This window comes from Hypomesus transpacificus, unplaced genomic scaffold, assembly GCF_021917145.1.
Source record: "Hypomesus transpacificus isolate Combined female unplaced genomic scaffold, fHypTra1 scaffold_111, whole genome shotgun sequence".
Classification (NCBI taxonomy): Eukaryota; Metazoa; Chordata; class Actinopteri; order Osmeriformes; family Osmeridae; genus Hypomesus; species Hypomesus transpacificus.
In genome coordinates, this window is record NW_025813699.1 from 163,952 (window position 1) to 191,902 (window position 27,951).

Consider the following 27,951-nt stretch of genomic DNA (forward strand, 5'->3'; position numbering starts at 1 on the left):
AGATCTACAACGTGACACATTTATTGAACATTTCAAGGTTATATTTAGCTTCAAAATACAGTTGTGTAAAGCCTAGATAGAAAGTAACTGTAAACTACAAAATGTTATTTTTGAGGACAATAATAACAAAAACATAACATACACATATAATACTCACTAATAAAAACCACATGCAACCAAATTCCAATGCAATTCAACACTTTCTCCTGCAGGTATCCAACTTTATGGAACACATGGATTTCTTGAGTACTCAATGGTCAAAAATGTGGAAAAAAGGTATAATAAAAAGCCCTGTACATCTAATAGGCTGCTGATACTGCTGTTTCATTCAAATCAAATACATTTTGCCACCGTCTCACCACCATAAATTGTACAAACTGTTAAATAATCGGGATTTAGTTTTAAATAAAATGTTTACTTGGAACTGCTGCATTTTATCTGCATATTTCACATACAATGGTTAATGTCAGTGACAAATGTGACTATATAAAGAACTTTTTGCTTCTATATCTGTAAAAAATATTTTCAAAAACAAATGTGACTGTTGAATCCTCTCTACTATACTTCTTCTTTGGTTGCTGGCTTGTACATAACGTTATGTTTGGGATCCTTTTTAACACTGCAAAGAGAAAATATATGGAAATTAACTTGTGTATATGCAGCTTATACTATGAAATGCATTCTGTATGAGTAAGTGACAAAACAATGGTTAACAGTGACAGATTTTACAGAACATTTGCTGACATTTAGCACATACATCAGGTTGCATCACAGCAATAGGTGAATTATAGATATTAGGGGACAGTGTCCCCCAACAACTTAATATACAAACATAAGTACATTTGTTAATTTAGTAAGATGCTGCTTCTCACTGGAATGTTTCTATTAGTTAGAGAGTGAATACCTAAGTACCTATGTGGTTTTATGGTATGACAGCCAGTCTTTGACAATCTTCCTGTGACTTACTCTGAGTATTTTTTACGCTGTTGGTATGCATAGGCTGTGAATAACAGCAAGGTTGTTCCAAAAAGGGCTCCAAAAGCAATGGCAAGAATATCACCTAAAAAAGGAGAGAGTCTAAATGCTTGTATTTTCAAAGTTGCATTTACATGTAGTTTGGCGTTATGTGTTGTGGTACAAATTGTTAGATTGATTAAGCTGGTGGTAATAGATATGAAAAACACACATACTATAAACAATGAGATCTGTTAAAATGCTTACCTTTTGACAGCCCATCTATGGAACATGAAAAGCAAACAAAAATTGTAGCTAATTGACCTTACCCCAAGAGCAAAACAACCACACACGAAACCAAATCCCCATTGCTTTATAAACAAATGTATGAAGCATGGACCACAAGTCATTGTTTAACTTTAGATACAGTGTGTTGGACAATCTACATCAAAGCACAAACCATCAGTTAGTTAGTGGTAATTGTGTACATAGCAAATAAAAGCACAGATGTGAAAACAGTATTCTGTTAGGCCAATGAAAAGTCAAGATGAAGAACACACATACTCCAATTAATTGTACGGCAAAGGGGCACATTAAATTGCAATACCAAGATATGGGAATAGGACTACCATGTGACACCTGCCCTTGTAAAAACAACGACCTGTTATAATTTTGATCCTTTCAAATGTGTTTCGGAAAGGAAGTGTTTTTATGTGGCTCACCCGAAGTTTCAGAAGAGCTTCTCATGTGTTTCTTTAAGGTATCTGGCTCTTGATCCAATTCTACAAGCACACGACCTGCAAGAAAATACCATTATCTGTTCCTGTTCAAGTCAATGTTCTATCTACATTTGTTGACTAGATAATATACAAGTAACTATATAAGTAACTTGACAGGGAGGGTTTGTAAAACCATGTGCTCGGTTTTTGGTAAAGTTTATTCATTACTGTACGCTAATGTCAAATTTGAAGCACTAATTTATGGAGTTAGATTAGTTTCATAATTCAAACAAACAAACGTAACATGATTCAAACAAACGTAACACGATTCAAACACACGTAACACGATTCAAACAAATGTAACACGATTCAAACAAACAAACGTAACACGATTCAAACAAACACAACACGATTCAAAAAAACGTAACACGATTCACAAATGTATTTTCATGATTCACAAATGTCACGCGATTTACAAATAAATGACCCCCATAACATTTGTCTGCAACCTGACAAACACAAGTTACAAACCGGAGAACACGAGTTACAAATCGGACAACACATTTACATTTATTCATTTAGCAGACGCTTTTATCCAAAGCGACTTCCAAGAGAGAGCTTTACAAAGTGCATAGGTCACTGATAATAACAACAAGATAGCCCCAAAGCATTGTGGGTAGCCAAAACAAGCACACATTGTGAACAACCAAAAGATAAGTGCCAAAGGGCAAAACCATAAGAGCAGGTAGTTAGCAAGTTACAATTTAAACAACATGAATCTGTAAGTGCAAGTGTACCTGTAGAAAAAACAAGCAACAGTAAAATAAAAATATAAGATTAACTAAAAAATAGAATACAACAGTTTAAATCAGCTACCACTAACCAACAAGAGTAACACGTCTCTAAGTCATTGTGATCCATGAGGAAACTAGCATTGGGTTCAGCAAACCATCCTAAGTACCGTTGTACTCCCTGAACAAGTGCGTCTTGAGCCTTCTCTTGAAGGTGGAGAGACAGTCTGTGTCTCTGATGGAGGTGGGGAGTTGATTCCACCACTGGGGGGCCAGGCAGGAGAAGAGCTTGTGTTGGGACCGGGCAGTCTTGAGCGGTGGGACCACCAGGCAGTTGTCTGAAGAAGACCGTAGGTGGCGGGTGGGGGTGTAAGGCTGCAGGAGAGACTTGATGTAGTCGGGTGTTTTATTTTATTATCACACTAGTATTTAATTATCACGTCAAACAATTACACTGCACTAAACTGTAAGTGTAAATGTAAAGTGAAAAAAACAAAACCAGTCAGTATGATGACTTGAGCGAATATCATTCACGTCTTACTGAAACAGTGGCCACGCGAAAGGGAATAAGGAAACTGATCCAATGGAATAAGGAAAATGATCCAAAGACTCGTAGAAAGACCAAGTCGGGAAATGAACGAATTGTTCGTTTCCTCTAGCTACACAGTCTATGCAGGTCACGTGAAAAATGATCCAAAGACTCGTAGAAAGACCAAGTCGGGAAACGAACGAATCACTGGTTGAGACGACTCGTTACTCCCGAGTCCTTATAAGGATTCGTTCAAAATGAACGAATCGTTCACAAACTACACAAATAGGTTTTACTCAGCGCGGCTTTCTTCCTTGGAGCTCGACGCTACTGTTCCTGTTGAACTAGCCAACTGAACACTCTTGACGGATTATTTTGTCTGGCATAAACTATTAACGTAAATTAACTATAATGTCTCACGACCACTCACTTTGTCCTACGTGTGCCATTTTGGCCGAAAAGTTGACTCTGTTAGAGAGTCCAGTCGCTTGAGGAAGAACGTATGCTAGTAACTTTAGATGCGACTGGCGCAACATCACAGACAGGGAGTCCTAGTGTGAGGGAGGACTCAAGTTTAGCCTTGCCGGTTTCACCTTTGCAGCATGGTGGAAGTGGGACTCCTCAGAAGTTAGTGATCGGTGACTCCATCACTCGTAACATTAGATTAGAGCAACCAGCGACAGTTAACTGTGTACCAGGGGCCAGAGCTACCGACATAGAAGCTAATCTTAGGGTGCTGGCTAGCACTAGGGTAAAGCACATGGCGCACGCACTGATGATAGGTATGAGAATATTGTCATTCATGTCGGCACCAATGATGTTAGGCTGAGGCAGTCAGAGGTCACGAATGTTAATATAGCTCGGGCATGTGACCTTGCTCAAAAAATGAGTCGGCAACTTTACGATCTCCGTCCACACTAGCGTTTTCATATCGTTTTCCAAAAGTTTGCCGTCCACACTAACACGGGTACATGACAATTGTTGTCATGGTTACGCCACTTCTGCCCCTCCCTCCCGCCACGGTGCCCTGTTTACATACTCCTCTGGCAGTGCTATTTGGTGTTTTAAAATGGTCCCACCAGAATCGCCAGTCTATGTTTGGTTTAAACCGTCTTCTCTGCCTTGTCCCCCTATCGTTCAGGCACACCAAGTACAACACTCGCCTTCTGCGTAGGAGTAACGCGTATCTATTAAGTGACAATACTTGTACCTGAAGTACACTAACTAAACTGGTAAATAAATTATCGAAATGGAGCAGCATATTTCTTTCACCTTCCATGTTCATCTTGACATTATAGCTATAGAGCAAAAGCTACCCCCAATGCCATGGCAACTGAACGTCATCGTATCTGAAAAGTTCCGTGGACCCCGTCCATACAAGCCTACTACGCAAACCCGGCGTTTTCAAATGTCTCCGGCTAGGGGAGCGTATGTTAGCAGCTGTTAAAACTATAATATTCTTGTTACAACTACCTAGCCTACTTCTTCTTCTGTTTAACAGTTCAACTTTCAGATTCTCCCGCATTGTAGGCTATTTAAGCTCTTAGCTTTGTTAGATGATGCAGTTCAGCTTCCACACTGCCTCTTGAAATTCAACTTTTTCTTTGATTGCTTCACAACGTTCAAACTTATTCTCCCGCATTGTATTTAAGCACTTAGCTTTGTTAGATGATGCAGTTCAGCTACCACACTGCCTCTTTAGAGTGAGTCACACATTTTTTTAATTAATTTCAGCTTGCAGGTATTTTCTCATTTCTGTATTTTCAGCCATTTAAAAAATAATTTCAGATTTCAGCATTCCAACGCATTTTCAGCAGGAAATGCCTTTTCTAGTTTTTAATGATATACATTTCTTGAGGGCTTCATGTACCCATTTATCAATAGTAGTGTTTAACCTGCCATATGGCCTTTAACTTTGGCGGAGTGGATGATCTAAGGGAAGCACTCCCTACCTTCTTGATGCAACACATACATATATGACATATGAGGCAGGGAGCAATAGAGACATAATCCCCCTGGTGGATAGAACATACAGACAGCATGGGGGAGAAGGGAATGGTGGAGGGCGGCAGCAGCACTGATCATACAACAACTGGGGTGAGTGTGTGCGTATATGCGCGTCTTTTAAAGACGCCTTATCGAATGTGGCCCAATGGATATGCGCTCCTAACATGGGTGTGGTAGTGGGCGGAGGAAGGAAGGTGGGGTAAGACGCCTTACATCCCCGATGACTGACGCGCGCTGCCCGATTGCCCTACCTGAACTAGCTGTGCTTATTTATCGTTAGCTCATCTAAACTAGTAAAGTAGTCTATCAACATTGTACTCCGTACTGTGTAGCCCAACTCATACAATTTCATAATCTCTGTTTCATAAGCCAATCTGAGTTAGCCTTTTAAACATCTAGGTTTAAAAAGAATGATGTTTGGATTGGAACAGTCTCTTTTTACATTTAGTTGGATTTGACATTTAACAGACATTCATTTTTCAAGTACTTTAACTCAAACAACCATAACACAGTACTTATGGCATACAAAACTGCAGTCAGATTTGGCGAAATTGCTTGCTTGAATGTTATCTTTACGTATAAATGTGTTCTTGTGTTTACAAACAATGAGGATGAGCACGCAGCTTCAAGGCAGAAAGATGCGTATCACTTTTACTGTATTTGTTCCCGCCACCCCCCCCTACCTTTCTGAATTAAGTTTGATTGATCTGATTTGATGATTTCTGTTGATATGAAAACCAGTTTAGCCAACCTAACCAACATTGTTTTTAGCTAGTTTAGATGACCATTCAATCACTAACAAAACATTAGCAGAAATAGCTTGCTAATCAGGTAGAAGTGGTTCCTGCAGGACACTCCAAGACCTTAGCGCAGTAGTTCTCAAAGTGGGGGTCGCGAGACAGCGATGGGGGGTCGCGAGATGATTTCCAGAAATCAAGGACATCCAACCAGGAGGATGCATTAGTTGAACTGTCAAGCGACCGAACGTTAAAGCAGCGTTCTCAGCTAAGACACTGGCTGAGTTTTGGATTTCAGTGGAGAGGGAATACCCATGGCCGCGGGAACTAGGGGTGCTGACAGGCCCGTAGAGATTACCCCCACAGCCCACGCACCGCGGGGGGGCCTCGTAGGGACAGGGGGCCTCACGTTTTTTATTTATTTTTTATCCAATTTGAATTACATGGGATGCACACTATGGTCTTATTGTCTTGTCTGTGATTCCAGAGTTGATATAAAAATAAAGAAAAGTATATTTAATTGTGCTTTCTTTGTTAGCAAGGTAAGTGAAGTGACGAAATAGGTCAGATAGTCGCACAGACCGGCGAGCCCGAAGCAAATAGGTTGCTAACGGATCCTGCTACGCGGACTGGTGTTATTGTTGGGCCGTCAGGCTTTTTACATGTAAAGAGCATGGTTAAAGACTTTGCACACAGATTTGCTAAAATACGCGCACATGTGTATTCACCTGCAAACCTGTAGAAAGTAGCCTACTGGTGTATCAACTATATGTAGGCATATTTGTTATGTTGTTGTAACATATGTTCTGTTTGAGCTGTTTGATAGGCCCTAGCCTATATTTTTTTCTGTTGGAATACATTTGTTGTCTGTTTGAGCTTTTTTTTTTCTGATAGAATACATTTTCTTCAAAAGAAAAGCTTCAGAATGTTCCAAAAAGTTCAGTTGATGTCGTCGGGGTCCTGTTCGTCCCATCGGGATTTATCTTTGGATGATGACCGCCGGACAATACATTATCCTTTAAATATGGGGTAAAGGGGGGCCTCATGTGTTTCCGTTACGGTACTGGGTGCTAAGGGTGCTACAGCACCCCCTGGCAGCACGAGAATTTAGAATAATATGACTTGAAAATCCACCACCCCGCAGTAGCAGACTGGCCATCGGGAGTTCAAGTTCAAGTTCAAGTCTTTTATTTGTCAGGTGCACAGAGCAACACAAGGTTAGACTGGGCACTGAAATTCTTAAGACAAGACAACGCAAGCACTTGGCATAACATAACATATAAGTACACAGAACAAATTTACATCTATGCTGAGCTTAGATAAGTGAACTTCCTAAATATACAGATAGCAATAAATAAACGACTATACTAACCCTAACACTAAAACTTCCTAAATTACAGATAACAATAAATAGTACGCTATACTAACCCTAATACACAAAAAAAAAAAAAAAAAAAAAACCTGTTACAACCCTATAAACTAATCTAACCTAAATGGAGTACAGTGCAGTAGTGCAAAGTTACAGATCAGTGACTTTGTCAATGACCAAACAGGAGCCTGGTGGCGAGGTACAGTAGTGCAATGTTACTGAAAGAGCAACCAGTAGCTGAAAGTGACAGTGTATAAGTGACTAGTGTGCAGTAAAAATGTCCATATCAGTGTCCATTGAGAAGCCTGATGACCCTTGGGTAGAAACTGTTGTCCAGTCTGCGTGTGCGCGACCGGATGCTGCGGTAACGCCTGCCAGAAGGCAACGGGGTAAAGAGACTGAAGGATGGGTGGGAACAGTCTCTTAGAATCCTGCTGGCTTTCCTAAGGCAACGTGTGTGGTAGGTGTCCTGTAGGGCTGGGAGCTTCCTGCCGATGATGAACTCAGCAGAACGGACCACACTTCGTAGGGCCTTGCGGTCCCGGTCTGTGCAGCTCCCATACCACACTGTGATACAACCAGTCAGAATGCTTTCTATATTGCATCTGTAAAAGTTAGTAAGGATGACTGAGTCCATACCAAACTTCTTCAGTCTCCTCAGGAAGAAGAGGCGCTTACGGGCCGTTTTGACCACCTTGTCCGTGTGAACAGACCAGGTGAGGTCATTGCTGATGTTCACCCCGAGGAACTTGAAGCAGCTGACCTTCTCCACTTCCGATCCATTGATGAATAGGGGTGCATGCTCCTCCTCCTGCCGCCTCCTAAAGTCCACAATCATCTCCTTGGTCTTGCTGATGTTAAGAGAGAGGTTGTTGTCCTGACACCATGATGTCAGGGTGTCAACCTCCTCTCTGTAGGCTGACTCGTCACTGTCAGAGATGAGGCCCACGATGGTTGTGTCGTCAGCAAACTTAACGAGGAGGTTGGAGCTGTGCGTAGCCGCACAGTCGTGGGTGAACAAGGAGAACAGGAGAGGGCTGAGCACACAGCCCTGGGGGGTGCCTGTGTTGGTGATCAGTACAGATGAAGTGCGGTCACCGATTCTCACCACCTGTGGCCTCCCCGTCAGGAAGTGGAAGATCCACTTGCAGAGGGAGGTGCTTAGTCCCAGGTCCACAAGCTTGGAGACCAGTCTGGAGGGGATGATGGTGTTGAATGCAGAGCTGTAGTCAATGAACAGCATCCTCACATATGTATTCCCCTTGTCCAGGTGGGAGAGAGCGGTGTGCATGGTCAGAGCGATGGCATCGTCTGTAGACCTATTGGACCGGAATGCAAACTGCATAGGGTCCAGTGTGGGGGGCAGCGAGGAGCAGATGAATGATTTGACTAGCCGCTCGAAGCACTTCATGATGATAGAGGTCAGTGCTATTGGGCGATAGTCATTCAGACATGTGACCTTGGTGTTCTTGGGCACAGGGATGATGGTGGTCCTCTTGAAGCAGGTGGGGAGTACAGACAGGTTAAGGGAGAGGTTGAAGATGTCACTGAAGACCCCTGCCAGCTGGTCAGCGCAGCCCCTAAGGGCCCTACCTGATATGCCGTCTGGGCCAGGTGCCTTGCGAGGGTTGATCTTCTTAAAGCATAGCCTCACCTCAGCTACAGTTAGTGTAGGCACACCACTGGCTTGGCCTTCAGGTAGCTCCACTGCAGGGGGTTCACTGTCCCTCTCAAAGCGAGCGTAGAAGGAGTTCAGCTCGTCTGGCAGTAGGACAGAAGACTGGGTCTCATTGTAGCCTCTCCCTTTGTATTCTGTAATGGCTTTAAGTCCACTCCACATGCGCCTGGGGTCAGAGCCATGGTAGCTGGACTCCACCTTGGTCCTGTAGGCCCTTTTCGCTGCTTTGATGGCCTTCAGAAGGTCGTATCTGGCCTTCCTGTACTCATCAGGGTCCCCAGAATTAAAGGCGACAGTACGGGCTCTCAGCTTGGCCCGGACCGCGGCATCAACCCAGGGCTTCTGATTTGGGAAAGACCGGACAACCTTCTTGGGGACAACGTCATCAATGCAGTGCTGGATGTAGCTGGAGACAGTGTCTGAGTATTCGTTAATGTCCCCATCTGCTGCGTCCCTGAACATCAGCCAGTCAGTGGTGTCAAAGCAGTCCTGGAGGGTCGCCACACACTCGTCACTCCATAGGTGAACTGACCTCTCAACCGGTCTGACCTGTTTGAGCTTTTGTTCATATGCGGGGAGAAGAAGAATGGAGGTGTGATCAGCCTTCCCAAAGGCAGGGCGGGGGAGGGGTTTGTAACTGCCCTTGAATGTTGTATAACAATGGTCAAGGATCTGGTCTCCACGTGTGAAGAAGACCAGATCCTTGACCATTGTTATACAACATTCAAGGGCAAGCACCGGGAGAAGAATAACGATGGAAAACCAGGCTAAGAAACGAAAGGGTGGGGCTGAAAAATTAAGAGACAAAGTACACCACCTTCACAAGACAAGGTTTAACCAATAAAAAACTGCTATGTTTATTTTACACAAAGCCAAAAATTATTGTGCTTAAATACAGGCCAAAAAATGGAGATTGCGCGCTCGCATTAACTATCGAACTCCCAAACTAGCATCACATCAAACTCAGAATGTGCATGCATTAGCAGGTTAGCTGTGGTGGCGTATATGGGGTCCAGTTCTGGTGGGCCGGTCTGGATCAAAGTCCAGGGACTATTTCTACTCCCACGTATACGTAAATCACCTCCTTGGATGCGGGGGTCGCGAGTCACTGGCACCATTATTTTAGGGGTCGTTAGCTGAAATGTTTGAGAACCCCTGCCTTAGCGTGTGACTAGCATCTCGTCATCACGCAGTCGGGGCACACCTTTTTAGCAGTGCGGGTTATTATTTCACTCAAACGGAGTTGTGTTTTAACATGCATTAAACTTTATGTTTACCGATTCATTTTGTTTAATGATTCAATTACTGCTAGAATCTGAGTTTTTTGTTCAAACAGCTTGCTAATCGGGCAGAACTGGTTCATGCAGGAGACTCTGAGACCTTGGTGCGTCAGGGCACAGTTATGTAGCGTCAGCGCCCTTGGTTACCCAGCATGCAGTGCGGGATGCCAAAAAATGTAGAGTTGTGGAAAACAGTTTGGTTGCAACTTCGCGTCGCTGCAGTTTGAACGCACTGTAAGGCAGAACTAATGTTTGGCTGCTTTCTAGTGTACTTTGTGATAGTCTAGCAGCCTGACAATACTTTTACATGGTCAGACTCTCTGGTCCCATTAAACTACACAACATGCACAATCAGGGTGATCTACAGGATTATCTTAACTAACAAACAATAACATTACACACATTTAACTGAACGAACACAACAACTGAAATCCCTTGCACCATTGATCGCCTTCCCACTGTTCAACACGTTCGGGGGCGTATCAAACAGATTAATGTAGAATTGTAGTTCTCTAAAGTCACTGCTGTAGTTGTAATGGCCAAGTGTGCAGACTTGGGTTTACGTATACGCAATATCTATAAAAATACAACTTGTATACAAAATACAAAACTGTTTAAAGGGGCGATTGACCGGGTTTTTGTGGTATTTCCCACTGTTCCTTAAGGTCTCCGAATAGGATATGTAACATTGGTTGGGTTGAAAATGGCCCGGGTGTTGTTCTATGCCCCCTGATAGATCCTATGAAATGTTCCCGGGAAAAAACACTAGCTTTTCTCCTTTTATGGCATGCTCATTAATATTTAGACAAGCTGCGCGCTGATTGGTTGGTTTTCAACGAGTAAAGCTGGGGAGCAACAACGCAACACGGCCAACAGCAGCACTCACTGAAACACCGAAGTTGGAGACTTGAAATAAAAACGCGCAAATAAATCTATTGTGTCTACACAACACTGTTTTCAACAGATTGACTACATATCATTTGAAATGATTACATTACTTGTTTCCACTTCTGTTGTTGAAGCAAACTGGATTGATTTACGTGGGTAGAACGTTAAGCTACAGCTTGGCAACCAAACCATATCGTGATTCAACTCGGCTTCAGTTAGCTAGCTCTATAGATATCTTGCTGAAAAATAACCTGACAAAGATCCGGACAAACATGCATCGTGAATTGTAGATTTACATAACACAGGTTATTTATTTGAATGAAACACAGTCAGGAACATGAAACAACGTTAGCCCCATTGCCAATAAACTAGGCTAAATTATCACACATTCTACCTATGCTCTTGCGTTAGCAAGCTAAACTAGTTTAGTCTACATGCCTACAGTCTAGGTGTTACTAGTAACAGTTACTAGCAATACTAACGTATCCTGTATTTAGCACCTGCCTTTCTCCAGTTCTTTCAAATAGATTATCTAGACAGGCGTTAGCAATAAGCCAGACTGCTGTTCGTTTTCTGGCTATTTTTTCGGAAGCTTCCCTTCTAATGCCGACTACAGCTAGTCTAGCTAGAGTCATTTGATGTGTTTAGAAACGTATTTAGCATTCTACCTATGCTATATACAGGACACGTTAGCATTGCTAATAACTGTAGCACAACATCATACTGTCCTTACAGCTTGCGGTTGCAATGAGCATACGGTCAGAACAGCACCTCTTTCCAGGTTCAGCTTCCTAGCAAATCCTGCTTGAAATTGTCCAAGTTTGTCAAAACTGTCTTGGGTGAAATGTTCAGAGCAAATGAATGATTGAGTGTCAAACTTTGCCGGGATCTTCTTATAGACAACAGCAGCCATGCCTGTCGAATGTTTGGTTCCTTGGGAAGACTGTGAGTGTTAGCCTTCCCTGTACAGTTATATCCTTGTTACAATTCAAAACGTTCTTCTTTGTAATTCCTTATAAGTAGCCTACACAGAGCAGCGCGCAGCTAAACTAGTATCGGAGATAGACGCTACCTCGGGCTGGTCTGGATGTACATTTTGGGGTGTGACAAAGATACAGACCAGAGCCAAAAAGGGCGGTCCCCCGTCCTATGTCACACCGGTGGCTTTGTTGAAAAGCTAGCATTTTACAGCCCAATTTTTTCTTTTTGAGATTTGTACAGGAAAGAGGTGTCAATGGACTTTGATATTCACTGTATGTTAATTTTACCCACCGAACTGTCATTATTCAACTATGACAATGTCAAATCGGTTTAGCAATCAATTGCCCCTTTAATAGACATACACATTGACATGTGTAAAAAACGTTTTATTATATTACTCAAAGTCTCTGCTTATCTGTCGATATGATAGGGAGTTCCAGCCGGGCTAGCTAGTTACCACAGAACGAAGTTACGTAAAATGACTAGACTGAATTTGAAAGTACAAACACCAACAACTTCGGCAACCTTGCGCCATGTTAAGTTTTTTTTATATTAACATCTCTGTACAAATACAGCTATGTATTGTACAGGACTGGGTAAGCAGCCACACAAACAATTAGTTTCTCCTCCACCTTGAAACCTAGAAAGATAGAAATGTTCACCATGGTTGCTACGTTACGAGAAACAAGAAAACACTCCGATTGGCCATCGCTAGCGAAAATCGCTCCTCATTTGCATAAAGTTGAGAAAATCTCAACTCGCTACCCACAATGCACCAAGCAAGCGATTCGCCTGGCTCCATAGAAAATGAATGGAAAACATGTTGTTGCTCGCATTGCGTCGCTGCAGTGTGAACGCACTGTTAGCCCAGTTGCCTACATGATTCCTGTCAATTGTGCTTTGACTGAGATTCTAGAAAGAGATCAACTAAAAAATATTTTCAATATCTGTGGTTATCAACAGAACACAACAGCATTAGCCGAGAACACCGCAGCATTAGCCGAGAACACCGCAGCATTAGCACAAAACACAACGACATTTGCCAAAACGCTGCATTTCAAGTTCACACCAAATCGTTCTCCAGACCACTAGGGGCAGTGCATGCAAGTGGGGTGTTTTTGGTGTTTTACCTGTTGTTGTAAAATCAAGTGAAGTAAATTAACTCTACGGGACCACGCTTACGTACCTCTTGGAGGTTTGCTGTCGAACATAATGCAGTACAACCAGAGCCTGTTTAAGGAGAGCCTGCCCACTCCCTATTAATCCCCATTGTACCGAATTTTGTTGTAGTTCCACAAGAGTTCCACTGGGAGTGATCATGGTCGAGTGCAAAATGAATGGGAGTCTATGGAGCTAAACTGCTACAGTTGTCTCTTTCACCAGATTGGCGTTGAGAAATCTCAGATTTGATTGTAGTTTTTGCATGTTCAACGTGGATTACAGTTCAAAAGTTGAATGCATGAGTGCTTGTGTCCTTTCGATTTCTTACAGGGTAAGTCGTTGTTGCCCATAACACGCTAGCATTCTGCTAACGAATGCTGATTGGTTAGTGAAGGACTGACTACGACCAGAGATCCTGCTTGATGGCATCCAAAGCAGAACCAGAATATCAGATCATTAGCAACAACATTAGAAAACCAAAACTCTTTCTAGCATGTGTATTGACAGGGAGAGCCCCCCGTCAGCTGTGTTGTCGATGCTTCGAGAGAAAAGTGGCAGTAACCAGAGCTTGCCGTTAAGCAGTATCTCGGGCCGTACAATGTGTATGACGTCAATGACATTTTAAAAGGTTTTTTAGAACAGAAAGGCGACTTCAAAAAAATCCATCCCCCAGCGGTGTGTATTTTTTTTGCCTTCCCTTTCAAATTCAGAATTCATATTACTAGACAAAAAATTATGTCCTGAGAAAAGTGGATTTTGAGGGGTATAGCGCCATAGATCTAGCCTGGCTCTGCCCTCCTACGTACTTCTGCTCAATTTGGATTTTGCTTCTGTACTAGGTCTAGGAGCTCGGCTCTGAAGTCGGTTTCCTGAAACACATTTTTTGTAGGTCCAATCAGCGAACAGAGGGAGTGGCTGAGAACGATAACATTAATGTCGTGCACTTGTTTGAGTAGTTCAGTAATGGCGGCGGAGAAAGATGCAAGCAAAACTATTCTGCTGTTGTGGCAACGCTGCCTAATATAGGTTAAAGCCGGAGCAAGAACATTCCTTGCTGAGTTTTGTTGGTGGCCATGATGTTGAGGCCCTCCTCCCCACGGGTTTCTGGAAAAGTTTTATTTCCCAGCTACGGCAACTAGCTCCGTTACAGTAGTGGTGAAGGAGTTGGCTAAGGCGAACACTTGCGATTGGTTATGGCAAATCAGAGTGGCTCTGGGCGGATCCAATAGTTTTAAACTTCAACAGAGGACCCGCCTTCAAGGAAGTTAACGTTTGTCAATGGAGAGATCCCAGACCCTCTGTACAAATTAAATGTACGAGGGTCTGGTTAGGACCAGGATACCATAGACCTCCATTCATTCTGCAGTAGACCGTAAGCGCCCTCATATGGAACTAAAGTGGAACTGCAACCAGTTCAGAACCCGGAAGTTTCCCGAGAGTGGAAGTTCTCCCCATATTAGACATTCTCTGGTACAACATCACTGAAACTAAGAGAGGGCGTGCATTTTGTAAAACATACAATTCTAATTAAAATATAATAAAAACAACTTTGATTGGTGAATTTAAGTTGTGTTCTTGGTTGATGTTCTTGATTTGAATTATTTCAAACCCGGCACCTCCCGGAAATGAGTCTCTGCAGGTTGGGATGTCTGCCTAGTCAGAGAACGTCTAATATGGGGAGAACCATAGATATGTATATAAACACTAGATGTCTTACAGCAGAGTCTAGAACGTCTGCACATGGCGGCCATCTTGCTACAGTGAACTCGCTCACCCATAACATTGGGTTGGTGCTACATGTACTTTTTAAATAACCATAACTTGCTCAATTTTCAACCGATTTTTAAACGGTTTGGTTTGTTATACACATACAGCCTACAAAAAACTTTCTACTGAGTGTGCATCCTTCTAATACGAATTTAAATTACCAATTTAAATTGGTTATTTGCAAGTCATAATTTATTTTTCTTGTTGTTGTCACATTATGTTCTTGACTGGATTTAGAACCCTTAAATATAATTTTAGGTTAGCAAGTGCAAATGTCTACTTATTGTATGAGTATGAGACAGAGTTTTTCAGAGACTGAAGCTGTTTCGCCTGAGTCTGACGACTTTTGGTCTGAGACTTGACGCCTTTTCGTTTGAGTCTGACACTTGACTCTGAGATCTGAGGATGTCCTAAAATGAACACTGTACTCAGGTGTGATGTCATTCCCAGTCCTGAGTCAAAGTTTTTAAAGAATGGATCTTTGCATGATGGGCCTGACCAGAGCACAGGTGGCTTTACAGAACACCTCCAAACTCGTCACTTTCAAAAGGGTGGCATTTGGAACCCCATCAGGCCAAGATGAAAGTTGGTAAGCATGCCTTATTGCTCATGGGGAACAAAAGTCTCAAGAACCTATAATGTCGGCAGCATGGATTTTTCTCTACAGTGCAATTTGTAAAGAATTTCAAAAAATGACTTAAAATCAGCCATGGCTCCAATTGTCTTGAAATGTTGTGTACATGTCTGTATAATGTCAATTTAGCAAAAGTTTGCAATGTTGAGGAAGAACCCGCCATTGCTGCCTGCAGCTATATTTAATGTATTTTTTTCTATCTGGTTGCTGGGAATCCATATCTTAGTTGAATTCTAGAGTTAAGTTTTACTTTTAATTTAAATAAATTGGTTATGAGCTTGAGAAGGAATTGACAAACAAGTTGTTGTACAGTATAGTACCCCTGACTTTTTAAGTTTGCCTCGTGAAGTACAGAAAGTGCTACCACGTTGTCTACAAAGGCTTGGATGAACTAATGTAACACTTGAACTATATACATTACCTGTGTGCGCTGTAGGACCTTTGCCCATAGACACTTGCATAGATTACATTGTGTGTATGTGTGTGTGTCTGTGTGTTTGGGTACAGGGCCCATAAAGGGGCAAACCTTTAACCTAGACCTAGAAATATTTTTTTGAAAATCAATGAATGATTAGATTAGTCTCAGGTGAACTTAAAGAAACCAGTAATTTACCTTCGGGAACAGAGACATCTGTGAAAGAAGCCAGAACTTGTCTGCCATGAAGAGACTGTGGAGCTCGAAAGTTCTTGTTTAGGTGCTGACTAAGTCCCACCTTCAGAGTGTCCTCCAAAGCTGCCAACTGGATAAAACACAATTTCAGCATAAACGAAGGAATGCAAAATCTGTGAACTCCTTGTTACCTTGTCATATTTTAACTTTAATTCAACTTTCAAAAGCTGACATCAGCGGATTGCTTAGTCTGCTTGACCATGCGACTCTCGTCTCTCGTGCAAATTCTAAATGTTTTGAACTTTAATCCTAAAGTTCAAAACAGAAAGTTCAGAACAAATTGTCAGACTATACTTTGTTCGTGTTTTTTCTGGATTGTTTTTGAACCAGACCTGTTTCCTGGACACAGTGATGGTGTCGTTGAAAATTGTCCAGTTGACCGTCTGGAAACAAGGTGGAGTTGTCAGGGAGCCATTGTACCTATAGAAATGTTTCAGGTTTTTGGGCAGTAGATGACGCATGTTGAAGCCTGGGATCTGAGTGTTTGACTCTGGAATAGAGTTGTGAAAGGAAAAATATTACAAACCCAGAAGCACTGTAATGTTTCACTGAGCTTTCAGAATCTCAAGCATGTGACCTAGAAAGGAATGGTACAGGGAGTGTACAGAGGGAGCATATTCCAAGTTAAATGGATAAACATGTATTGTCTTATTCAGGTGTCTACCTTCAATGCTGATATCAGTGAGCGCTGATAGGATTTTCTCATAGTTTGCATTTTCATGGAGACCGACCTATAAAGAAAAAAAAAAAACATCTGAAGCTATGAGTAATGACAATTGCTTTTCCAATCAAAAAATCACACTACAACCATCAATATTCTGCTCAGTTTGGTCAAAATGTCAGCTATTGAAAACTATTTTGCTAATATTAAACAATCTTTACTGACCCCAATGTAGCCACCTAGTACTGCCAAGCCATCAGGTTTGTTGGCTGCCTCCGACAGATTGGCATATTTAGAGTTGTAATGAACTATGTGGATCTGGAATTAAAACGAAAAACTTTTAAATTATAAAAAATTAACGAAATAAACGAATGAAGTATATGGTCAAATGAATGCATGAATAAATACTAATTAATCAATTAGGAATGCTGGGTAGTTAAGAAAGACAAACAAACAAACAAAGATGGCAGTTTATCCTCCTTAAATGTAATTCACTGATATATCTCCAGGCTTTGTGTGTAGTATATATTGGATATATATCCATATATCCACCCCCTCACCCTAACTGTCCCCCTCACCTCTGCGGGGAAGTGGATGTTATCAACAGTGTGTTCGGAGCCGGGCACCTCAACAGTCCCCCAGTGGAAGTGCAACTGGGCTGCTACGTAAACATGGTCAAAGCCGCTGACAATGTGCATGGTACTTGGTAGACTCAGTTGCACTGGAGACACATGCAAGATGACATGGAACTTCAAGTCCAACATTACAATACTTTGTTCATAATGTCTTTATTTGGTTAGATTATATATAGTCATTTTATTTCATCATTGTCATATTAAAATACAATTTACCGGAGTACACCAGACACTGTTCTCTGTTTTGTGAATGCTTGATATAAACAATTGTCATGAACAAAAATGTACTACATAATATGGTGTATAATGTGCAATCACAGAAAAAAACATATTTAGACCATATGTTCTTTATATCATGGCCTATTGAAGACACACCAGCCACCCCACTGATAAAATCATGACACCTTATTCCACTTACAGGTATGTCCATTATTTAACAGCATCAGTGATGACCCATCTGTCAGATCATAGCCTTCCAAAGCTATAGATGGCAGTCTCGGGTCATAGATGGCTGCCTTTGTGTCAATGTTAATGGGGGACTGGGACTTTCCACTGCAATTCAGAAAGGCAGCCGGCCATTCGTCCTGATCTGCACAAGAGAAAGAAAAAGGAGCAGGAAGAAAAGGAGGAAGATAAGGAACCAAATGAGGAGGTGGACAAGGACAAGCATGAATGTGAAAAACGTGAATTATTAACGTGATATGACTTTCAGACGTTTATCTTTGATAATAATACAACTTTTTCTAAATTAGTCAAATAGTCAACAATCAAGTAAGGGGTTAATACTTGGAAAAAGGGACGTATTACTGTACATAAAGTAGAAAAAAACGCACTCTCAAGCTTGCTCGTAACTTCTTTGACCAGTTTATTAGGATGACAGACGCGTTTCAGCCTAAGCCATCGTCAGTGTAAGTCATACACAGTCATACACTGACGATGGCTTAGGCCGAAACGCGTCTGTCATCCTAATAAACTGGTCAAAGAAGTTACGAGCAAGCTTGAGAGTGCGTTTTTAGCTATTTTAAGTTACTTGGCTTTTTTCACTCGCACCCGAAATCACCTTTTATTTATTTTGGAAGCAGAGCGCGCCTAACCTTAGTATTACTGTACATACCATTTGAAGCACTTCAGACATTGGGGTAATGATAAGATATGTGTGTGTGTCTGTCTATATGTCTGTGTGTGTGTCAGCAAAGGTTAATTCGATAATGAATTGTCTGATGCCTTGTTCTATAAAGCTGAACAAAACGTTTTGCAGGATGTGACCGAAGTCTTAGTTTTGTGGATGTTTCCCTGATGTCAGTGTAGCCTATACAGGGCTCTAGAGTGCAATTTGGTCGCATATGCTACAAAAAAAAAATCCTAGGTCGCACCGGTACACCTAACCTACTCGCATCCTCTGCCTTTCCAGGAACGAAGCGTTTGTTTCTTCTTTGATGGAACTCACACTCATGGTTGGAATATATTGTGGTCTAAAATAATCAGAGACAGAGATGGGGCGGGTCTTTGCGTTTGATCAGGTCCAGATATTCCCGTAGGCCTACACTGCTCCGTGCTGTGTGATTGAAATTACGACCTGAGCACCAGAGAATTATGGCAGACCTGAACATTGTACGGCCCGCGGGCCACAACCGGCCCACAGGCTGTCCCAATCCGGCCCGCGTGAGGTAAATCAAAAATTAAAAATAAATACATATGATGGGAGCCAGTAAATATGTTGTCCTGAAAGACTAGTGATCAAGCGATTTACATATGTGCGCTTGCGCAACCTCACCGACAGGAGAGTTAGCTGTTGGTTAGCCCTCGAAAATGAAAAACGAAAGGTTGATACAGAATGTAGAGTTTTTAACAAGACATGGACTTCTAAGTATATGTTTACTGAGGTCAAAGTCAAAGCTGTGTCCTTAGTTTGCTAAGGTCGCTGTGTTGAAGGATTATAATTAGAATCGGCACTAAGGGACTAAAGAAAATAACTAACGTGGACATAATAAGAACTTGACTGATTCAGTGGGGGCGGGCTGATGGTTTGCTAGTTAAATTGCAGACCCGGATCATCACCTGTCAGCTGTCCTTCGCATATCCATATCAGACATTCAGCCAGATTTTGATGCACTTGTTCAAACCCACTGGATTCCTCTCACAGAACAAAATGAACTGGAAAAAAAGTATTGCTTTTTGTATAAAGTTGATCAATTGCATATCTTTAACATACTGCAAAACAACTTTTCAGTGTTTGTGAAGATTAACTATTTACAAATAAAATGAAACACTGATGTACTGATTATTTAAGTTTTTACTGTTACTTCGATAGTCTTTTCCGAGTTTACCAACATGTAACTATTTACAGAATATCCTTATTCTTCTGATAACCAGTAGCAGCTAATCAAAATATATACTTTACTGTTTTTTACAATGGGGGAAAATGAATAGTGAGCAGAATTAAATTCAAGTTATTGTTGATGCGGCCCTCCAACACATTTCAAGTTTTCATGTGGCACCTTGTCAAAATTAATTGTCTACCCCTGAGTTACGGAGCTGGGCCATGGAGCTAACCCATGGAGCTACGATATTGATGGTAGGGAAGAGTGTGGCAAGCTGGTTTAGCCAAGGCCAAAGGGCAAGAAAGCAAAATTACAGGTGTTGGCCATCTGAAGGGTATGCTACAGCAAGGGGGGGACCCGCTATAAGACTTTGAGCCATGAAATGTTAGGTGAGTAGCACTTTCTATTTTAAAATGTTTTATTTTGCTTGCAATGTTTTAGTTTGGCAGCTCAGTGAAGCACTTAAAATATTTTTATTTTTATTGTGCTTCAAATAAAACCAATATTTACCTACACCTTATTCTTGTTTAAGATAATTTACATAATATATATATGAATGTATTAAGTTAGGCGCACCAATGCAACCTAGGGAAAAAGTTAGTCTGGAGCCCTGTTATATGCTGATAAGGTGTCTGTAGTTCAGACATGTGGCCCATATTATATTATTTGACCAACGTTTTAATATTACTGTCTTATCTCTAATGGCAAGCTTTTAACTCAACCATATGTGATGATTAGACTGTCCAATTAAGAGCCTCAATGTTAATAAAGAGAGGAAAATCTCATTTGCCTTCAAGACAAAAAGTCTGTATGCCTGACAAAAGTCTGAGTACAAAAATGTTGCGGAAATGAAAGCCAAGATGAGTGTGCTGGTGCCTTTTCTATTTAAATCTTTTTTTTTTTTTTTACTAACCTATCCATGAGAAACAAAGCAGTTAAAAGACCTGTACCAATCTATATTTACCTTCATATCCCCAGTGTCCATGAGCTGCACCTGAGAATGGACAAGGAAAACTAAAATTAGTTTTCATCATTAATAATGTCATTTCATTATTAATGAGCGCATTTAGAGGACATTTTGCAGTCGAAGGAAGGAACTATTGCAACACTGGCACAGTCATGAAAAAATTACTTACTACAAAGGCTCAGAGATAACCTTGAAAAAAGCTCTTGAAACATGTTGGACTATTGAATTGGTTCAAAGGCTGATATGGGTGGGGGAGTTTGGGGGCATGACACATTATAACAGGCGACCTAAAAATGTACTGTCAGACTTTCCAAATAATATTTCACACCATGGGTAACAACTACTTACCAACTAAACTAGATATCTACAGGTTGAACTGTTCTGTGACCATAGTTAAAAGTACAAGGTATCAAGACATTATAGCTGTCCAGATGACTCAAGATATCTGCCAACTTTCCTGAGTTCCATGGGTTTACTAGGCCCACACACAATCCTCACTGTTTTCCCTTCTGTGAATGTGTCCATTATTAAGCTGGACTCAAAAGCCTGTCTTGGAGAAATGGTGCTGGGTCCAGTTCCCCTGGTGCAGCAGGAGGTGGGGGGAGGGGGGGGTCTGCACCTTTCACTGTCTGCAGCGAAGAAAAGGGGCTTCACAGTAGTTAGTTTAGGTCATGCTTGGATTGTGGTCAAGAGGAAAAAACAGCAAAAGGAACATAATAAGAGAGAGGCCTATCCAAAATCAGTTGCTGCAGCAAGCATATTTCTAGTTTTACCCAGATATTAAAAAAAATCTCTTTATAAATTATGAGCTTCTTGTCGTAAACCAAGAGGTAAATGAGAAAAGTTTTCACTCATTGTTTGCTGGGTTATTTTGGGTCACTGAATATTTTACTGAACTATTGGGAGTTTATAGACCAATTATCACCCTGTGATATCACCCCCGAGTGTCGATCAGGTCATCATATATCTTTGGCCACTGGATTGCAGGGCTTGACATTAACCTTTTGAGGCACTTGTCCTTTGGACAAGTACATTTACGTTTCACTTGTCTATATACAAAAGTCACTTGACCCTGATACCTTTAAATAGCCTGACCAAGTGATCGGGCAAAAGTAGCCTTGCTAACGGAGGTCACTTTTTCAGGCAAATGACGAATGAAACAGGCTCGGTTAAAGAAATCCGAGATGCTAGCAGGCTCGTATCTACAATAGGCATTCCTCCCAGATGTTTCTGGTGTAGAATGGAGTGAAATACAACATTGTGCACACTGCCAGTGAGCGACCCGAGTCTGACTGATGCTAACGTTAAAACGGGGACGCAGTCTCACTCAGATTGCCAGTTTTAAACAAATCACAAAGTAATTGTACCAGCTGGCTAAAAGCAGAATTCCCATACTTCTTGGAAGCTGTCTTGCTCGACATTTTAGATGTAGAATTGACTGTAAAACTGTAAAATTATGAACTTTGTAACATGCAGTGAAGACATTGCTGCCGCCTGACTATGCGGTCTACCGGGCGACATTTTCACTCAAATTTCAAGACTTTCGTGATCCAAATCAAAATTCTGATGTGACAGATCAATGGGGAATCACTTTCTCTCTTAAAGGCTGTCCTCCTCGACCTTTTTGTCCTTTTTAAATCTAACTATTTGTATGATCCGTGTGGTCCTTTTGCCGTTTTAAATGCTATCCTTTCCGGGTTTTCTGAAACCACATTCCGCGTGCATCCCGAATGTTTACAAACAAATAATTGGTCTATTGGAACAACTTTTAGTAAAGCTTTTTTTGTTCTTTTGGGGGATTTATATAGAGACGCGGAAAGCAGGGAGAGAGAGAGAGAGAGAGAGAGAGAGAGAGAGAGAGAGAGAGAGAGAGGGGGGTATACAGTAGCCTGGTCCTAACCAGACTCTCGTACATTTCATTTGTACAGAGAGTCTGGCCTCGCTCCATTGACAAGCGTTGACTTCCTTGTAAGCGGGTACTCTGTTGAAGTTAAAAACCATTGGATCTGCCCAGAGCCACTCTGATCTGCCATAACCAATCGCCAGCATTCGCCTTAGCCAATTCCTTCACCACTACTGTAACAGAGCTGGCTGCCGTAGCTGGAAAATCAAACTTTTCCCGAACTCCGTGGGGAGGAGGGCCACAACATCATGGCCACCAACAAAACTCAGCAAAACTTGTTCTTGCTCCGGCTTTCGGCATTGTTGCCACAACGGACTGAATGGCTTCGCTCGTATCTTCTCCGCCTCCATTACGGAACTACAACACAAACTGGCGCACAATATCAACGTCATCGTTCTCAGCCACTCCCTCTGTTCGCTGATTGGCCGGTTACAAATCAACCTGCAAAATCTGACTTACGTACTGAATGGCCAGACCGAGTACAGAAGCAAAATCCAAATTGAGCGGAAGTACGTAGGAGGGCAGAGCCAGGCTAGGAAAAAGATAAGAGCGAAGCCACATTCGGTCCGTTGCAGCAATGCTGCCGAATATCCATAAGCTAAAGCCGGAGCAAGAACAAGTTTTGCTGAGTTTTGTTGGTGGTCATTATGTTGTGCCCCCCCCCCCCCCTACGGTATTCGGGAACAGTTAGATTTTCCAGCTACGGCAACTAGCTCTGTTACAGTAGTGGTGAAGGAATTGGCTATGGCGAATACTAGAGATTGGTTATGGCAGGTCACAGTGGCTCTAGTCAGTTCCAATAGTTTTTAACTTCAACAGAGTACCCGCCTACAAGGAAGTCAACGCTTGTCAATGGAGCGAGGCCAGACTCTCTGTACAAATGAAATGTATGAGAGTCTGGTTAGGACCAGGCTATCTTTCTCCGCCACTATTACGGAACTACAACACAAACTAGCGCACCATCAACGTCATCGTTCTCAGCTACTCCCTCTGTATCATTGCTTAACACTAGCCTGGTCCTAACCAGACTCTCGCACATTTCATTTGTACAGAGAGTCTAGCCTCGCTCCATTGACAAGCGTTGACTTCCTTGTAGGCGGGTACTCTGTTGAAGTTTAAAACTATTAGGATCTGCCCAGAGCCACAACCATAACCAATCGCTAGCGTTCGCCTTAGCCAATTCCATCACCACTACTGTTACGGTGCATTCACACTGCAGCGGAGCGGGCAGAGTGGGGCGTCAGCTTCCAATTCATTTTCAATGAAACCAGGCGTTGGGCATTGTGGGAAGGCGAGCGGGGGTGTCGACGCTCGCGTAGGGGCATTGTGGGAAGGCAAGCGGGGCGTCGAAAGTTGGATTTTGTCAACTTTAAGTAAATACGTTATCCATACAGTGAATGTGTAGTGGCAAATCATAATCTAGCGATTGATTTGCAGGGATTTCGAGAAATATAATAAAAGGTTACACATGTCAACGTTTATGTCTGATGCATCTTTTTTTCTAGTCGATGTATGCAAAAAACATTTAAGACGTTGAGGACTGGATACAAAAAATAAAACCTATTGTGTGCTGTAGATAAGATCATGTCAGATCTAGAAAGCGTATCGGATTTTTGCTTGGTGTGTAAAAGTTGTATTTTGTCTGCACATTTGCCATGACAATATACAAACTACAACAGTGATTTGAGAGAACTACAGCTCTGAATTAATCTGTCTGACATGCCCCCGAGCGTGGTGCACTGTGGGAAGGCCAGCGGTGCAGAGCGGTAAAAAACGCTGCAGTGTGAACGCACCGTAACAAAGCTAGCTGCCATAGCTGGAAAATCAAACTGTTCCCGAACCCCGTGGGGAGGAGGGCCACAACATCATGGCCACCAACAAAACTCAGCAAAACTTGTTCTTGCTCCGGCTTTAGTTTATAGATATTCGGCAGTGTTGCCACTAGTGATGGGAAGTTCGGTTCATTTTACTGATTCGGTTCTTTGAATCTCGTTCAGTAAAATGAACGAATCTTTTTCCGAATCATTCGTTCATTTCAACGGGGGGAGGGGGGGGCGCTATACATCCACTGCAAACAAGTATGATATTCTCATGTAGGTTAGTGCATGACATGTGCACCAGCAGATACAATTTCAAAAGACATTCCTGCATTAAAATAATGTATCATGAGTTTGTATGATTTGGTCATGTATTATCACACTAGCATTTAATTATCACGTCAAACAAATACACTGCACTAAACTGTAAGTGTAACGGTAAAGTAAAAATAACAAAACCAGTCAGTATGATGACTTGAGCGAATATCATTCACGTCTTACTTAAACAGCGGCCACGCGAAAGGGAATAAGGAAACTGTTTCCTGTACTAAAAAATACAATGCGGATCATGTGCAAAAAGGATCCAAAGACTCGTAGAAAGACCGAGTCAGGAAATGAACGAATCGTTCGTTTCCTCTAGCTACAGAGCCTATGCAGGTCACGTGAAAAATGATCCAAAGACTCGTAGAAAGACTGAGTCGGGAAATGAATGAATCGTTCGTTTCCTCTAGCTACAGAGCCTATGCAGGTCACGTTAAAAATGATCCAAAGACTCGTAGAAAGACAGAGTCGGGAAATGAACGAATCGTTCGTTTCCTCTAGCTACCAGTACAGAGCCTATGCAGGTCACGTGAAAGATGATCCAAAGACTCGTAGAAAGACCGAGTCGGGAAATTAACGAATCACTCGTTGAGAGGACGCGTTACTCCCGAGTCCTTATAAGGATTTGTTCAAAATGAACAAATCGTTCACGAACGACACATCACTAGTTGCCACAACGGACCGAATGGCTTTGCTCGCATCTTTCTCCGCCGCCATTATATAACTACAACACAAACTAGTGCATGACATCAACGTCATTGTTCTCAGCCACTCCCTCTGTTCGCTGATTTGCCGGTAGAAAATCAAACTGCAAAATCGGACTTACGTACCGAATGGCCAGACCAAGTACAGAAGCAAAATCCAAATTGAGCGGAAGTATGTACGAGGGCAGAGCCAGGCTAGCTTAACACATGCAGTCAGTCAGGTAGGAACTAAGAACTAGTGATGGGGGAAACAAAGCTTTCCGAAGCAACAAACTATTTGACACAATGGTGTCGAAAAAGTATCGCTTTTTCGAAGCGTTCGATACATCTTCTCCCTGGGGACATCTGCTGGTCGAATTATGGTATGGCGACTGTATCGAGCGATGGAAAGAATTACATTTACATTTACATTTTAGTCATTTAGCAGACGCTCTTATCCAGAGCGACTTACAGTAAGTACAGGGACATTCCCCCCGAGGCAAGTAGGGTGAAGTGCCTTGCCCAAGGACACAATGTCATTTGGCACGGTGGGGAATCGATCCGGCAACCTTCTGATTACTAACCCGACTCCCTCACCGCTCAGCCATCTGACTCCCATACAAATTAAGTAATAATTAATTAATTAATTAATACGAATTAAGTGACGTCAAGTCCTCGAGACGTCAGTCTCAAAATCGTCATTGACAACTTGATAAATAAAGGTTATGTGGACGTCACTTCGACAGGTAATCACTGGGTTTTTGCCCATTTGAAGCCACGCTCGACACGTTTGTGTCAGTACAAATTGTTTTGAAAGGTCTATACCGCTTTGTGAGCACGGTATCGAGTGTAACATCACTACTAAGAACCCACTTTACACTCTCTCATACAAACAAATACACACACACAGAGTACACACACAAGTCACACATGTTCACACTTTACACTCTCTCACAAACAAACACACGCTAGTCACACACGTTTGTCTAAGTCGTTTTCAGCTCCAGTGGCTAATGTTTAAAGCTAACACCTAAAGCTAACGTTAAAATGAGACACATTAACCACAGCCTCATAGTTGGCTAATAATAATAACGCGACTAAACAATACGAAATAACGTTCTAACATTTCGTCGCGTTTTTGTTTGGTAAACCACATTTCGTCTCGTTTTTATTCGTCAACAATATTGCATTATACATTTAATTATAGTCATCGTCACATTACCAACATTTACGTTGCGTTTCGTTTTCGTCACGTGATAAAGGTTCGTTGACAAAAGGAACATTCTGAATCATTAATCTGTCTGCCAGGATTTCAAAACTGTGCAAAAATGTGCTTGGTGATTCAGAAAATATAGTTTTGACCAGGTATTCCCGCCACAAAACAGTCAATTCTTCTAGACCATAACCAGGGACCATTGATATCAGCAGTCCAACATATTGTGATGAATCAATCAACAGCATGTCCAACAAGGACAAGTGTTCTCAACCTAAGCCAAGAAAAAGTTATATCTTGACAGGATTGAACTAGGTACTATATAACAATGTATAATAAAAGAACAATATGATGTTCATCCATCTGCCATTATATATTATCCATCTACATGTGTAAGAATAACAATGCCATTTAAAATGTTAATTTCAGTCCATGTCTATTGAGTGTTTTTTGTTCACTGGCAATTATCAGATTTTTATGCTTTCTGAAGATTTTATCATTCAGTATTAAAAGCTTGGTGGTAAAATGTGATTACGACAAAGAGGGGTGATAAACACAACCTCTGTTTTCTTACTGTTCAAACATACCCACACGTGTGCTCAACAGCAGCTTTTCCTAATAACTCTTACCGGCTTTCAAACATACTTTAAGTACTCAGGAATTTTCAAAAGCCTGATTTGAATTAAGTATTTTCTTTTGTTTTTAGTTTTGCATCGCTTTAATCCTGATTCTCGATATTATTAAGAAAATACAACATGCTGCACTTGATACACACAATATTATTTGACCTTTATTGCTGTACAATGATGGTAAGAATCAACCATGTTAACACTTACCCTTGGGGTGATGTTCCTCACTCTCATTCTCACTGCTCCCTGTGTCCTCCTCCTCCGAGGATGAACTCAGAACCAGGCTGTGGATGAAGAGGAAGTTGAGGAATATTTTCAGCAGCATTTGAAGATAATGGCGTATTTAAAACTCTTTCCAGTGAGGTTCCCTGGATTAATCAAGTGGCTGGGTTTTCCACAATCAGTGTGAGAGTCCTTGATTAATCTTTTCTCTAGGATATGTAAAGTAATCTAAATCCAGGTATCTTATCAACTGCCAATCATTCTCAGTCTAGTGCAGTTACACTATAAAAAATGTTTCAAAAGGACAGGTCATGAATTAATATGGCGATCTTTAATTGTCCACTCTCAAGTTGTCAAACTATTTCTCAAATATAAATGACCTGCGTCTCAGACTGTAGGGGCCAGACACCTGGG

General features: G+C 41.7%; 1 protein-coding gene across 1 annotated transcript; it reads right to left on the bottom strand.

Annotated features, from left to right (window-relative positions):
* ca9 (carbonic anhydrase IX) lies at window positions 1-27,951 on the bottom strand. Its single transcript, XM_047050399.1, has 12 exons — window positions 27,523-27,951; window positions 20,747-20,776; window positions 17,880-18,050; window positions 17,405-17,547; window positions 17,052-17,144; window positions 16,830-16,896; window positions 16,498-16,655; window positions 16,109-16,235; window positions 1,677-1,751; window positions 1,222-1,236; window positions 967-1,060; window positions 1-619 (listed from the first exon to the last, which is right to left on the bottom strand). The coding sequence occupies exons 1-12, from the start codon at window positions 27,638-27,640 to the stop codon at window positions 559-561; spliced, it is 1,152 nt and encodes a 383-aa protein (XP_046906355.1). The 5' UTR covers window positions 27,641-27,951; the 3' UTR covers window positions 1-558.

What these genes read in the sequence shown, in the direction of transcription:
- ca9 (XM_047050399.1), bottom strand. Translation starts at nt 27,640, where the DNA reads ATGCTGCTGAAAATATTCCTCAACTTCCTCTTCATCCACAGCCTGGTT. An exon ending in CACTGATATCAGCATTGAAG is followed by an intron (nt 16,656 to 16,829) that starts GTAGACACCTGA and finishes ACTCTATTCCAG; the next exon opens with AGTCAAACACTCAGATCCCA. An exon ending in AGATGTCTCTGTTCCCGAAG is followed by an intron (nt 1,752 to 16,108) that starts GTAAATTACTGG and finishes ATTTTCTTGCAG; the next exon opens with GTCGTGTGCTTGTAGAATTG.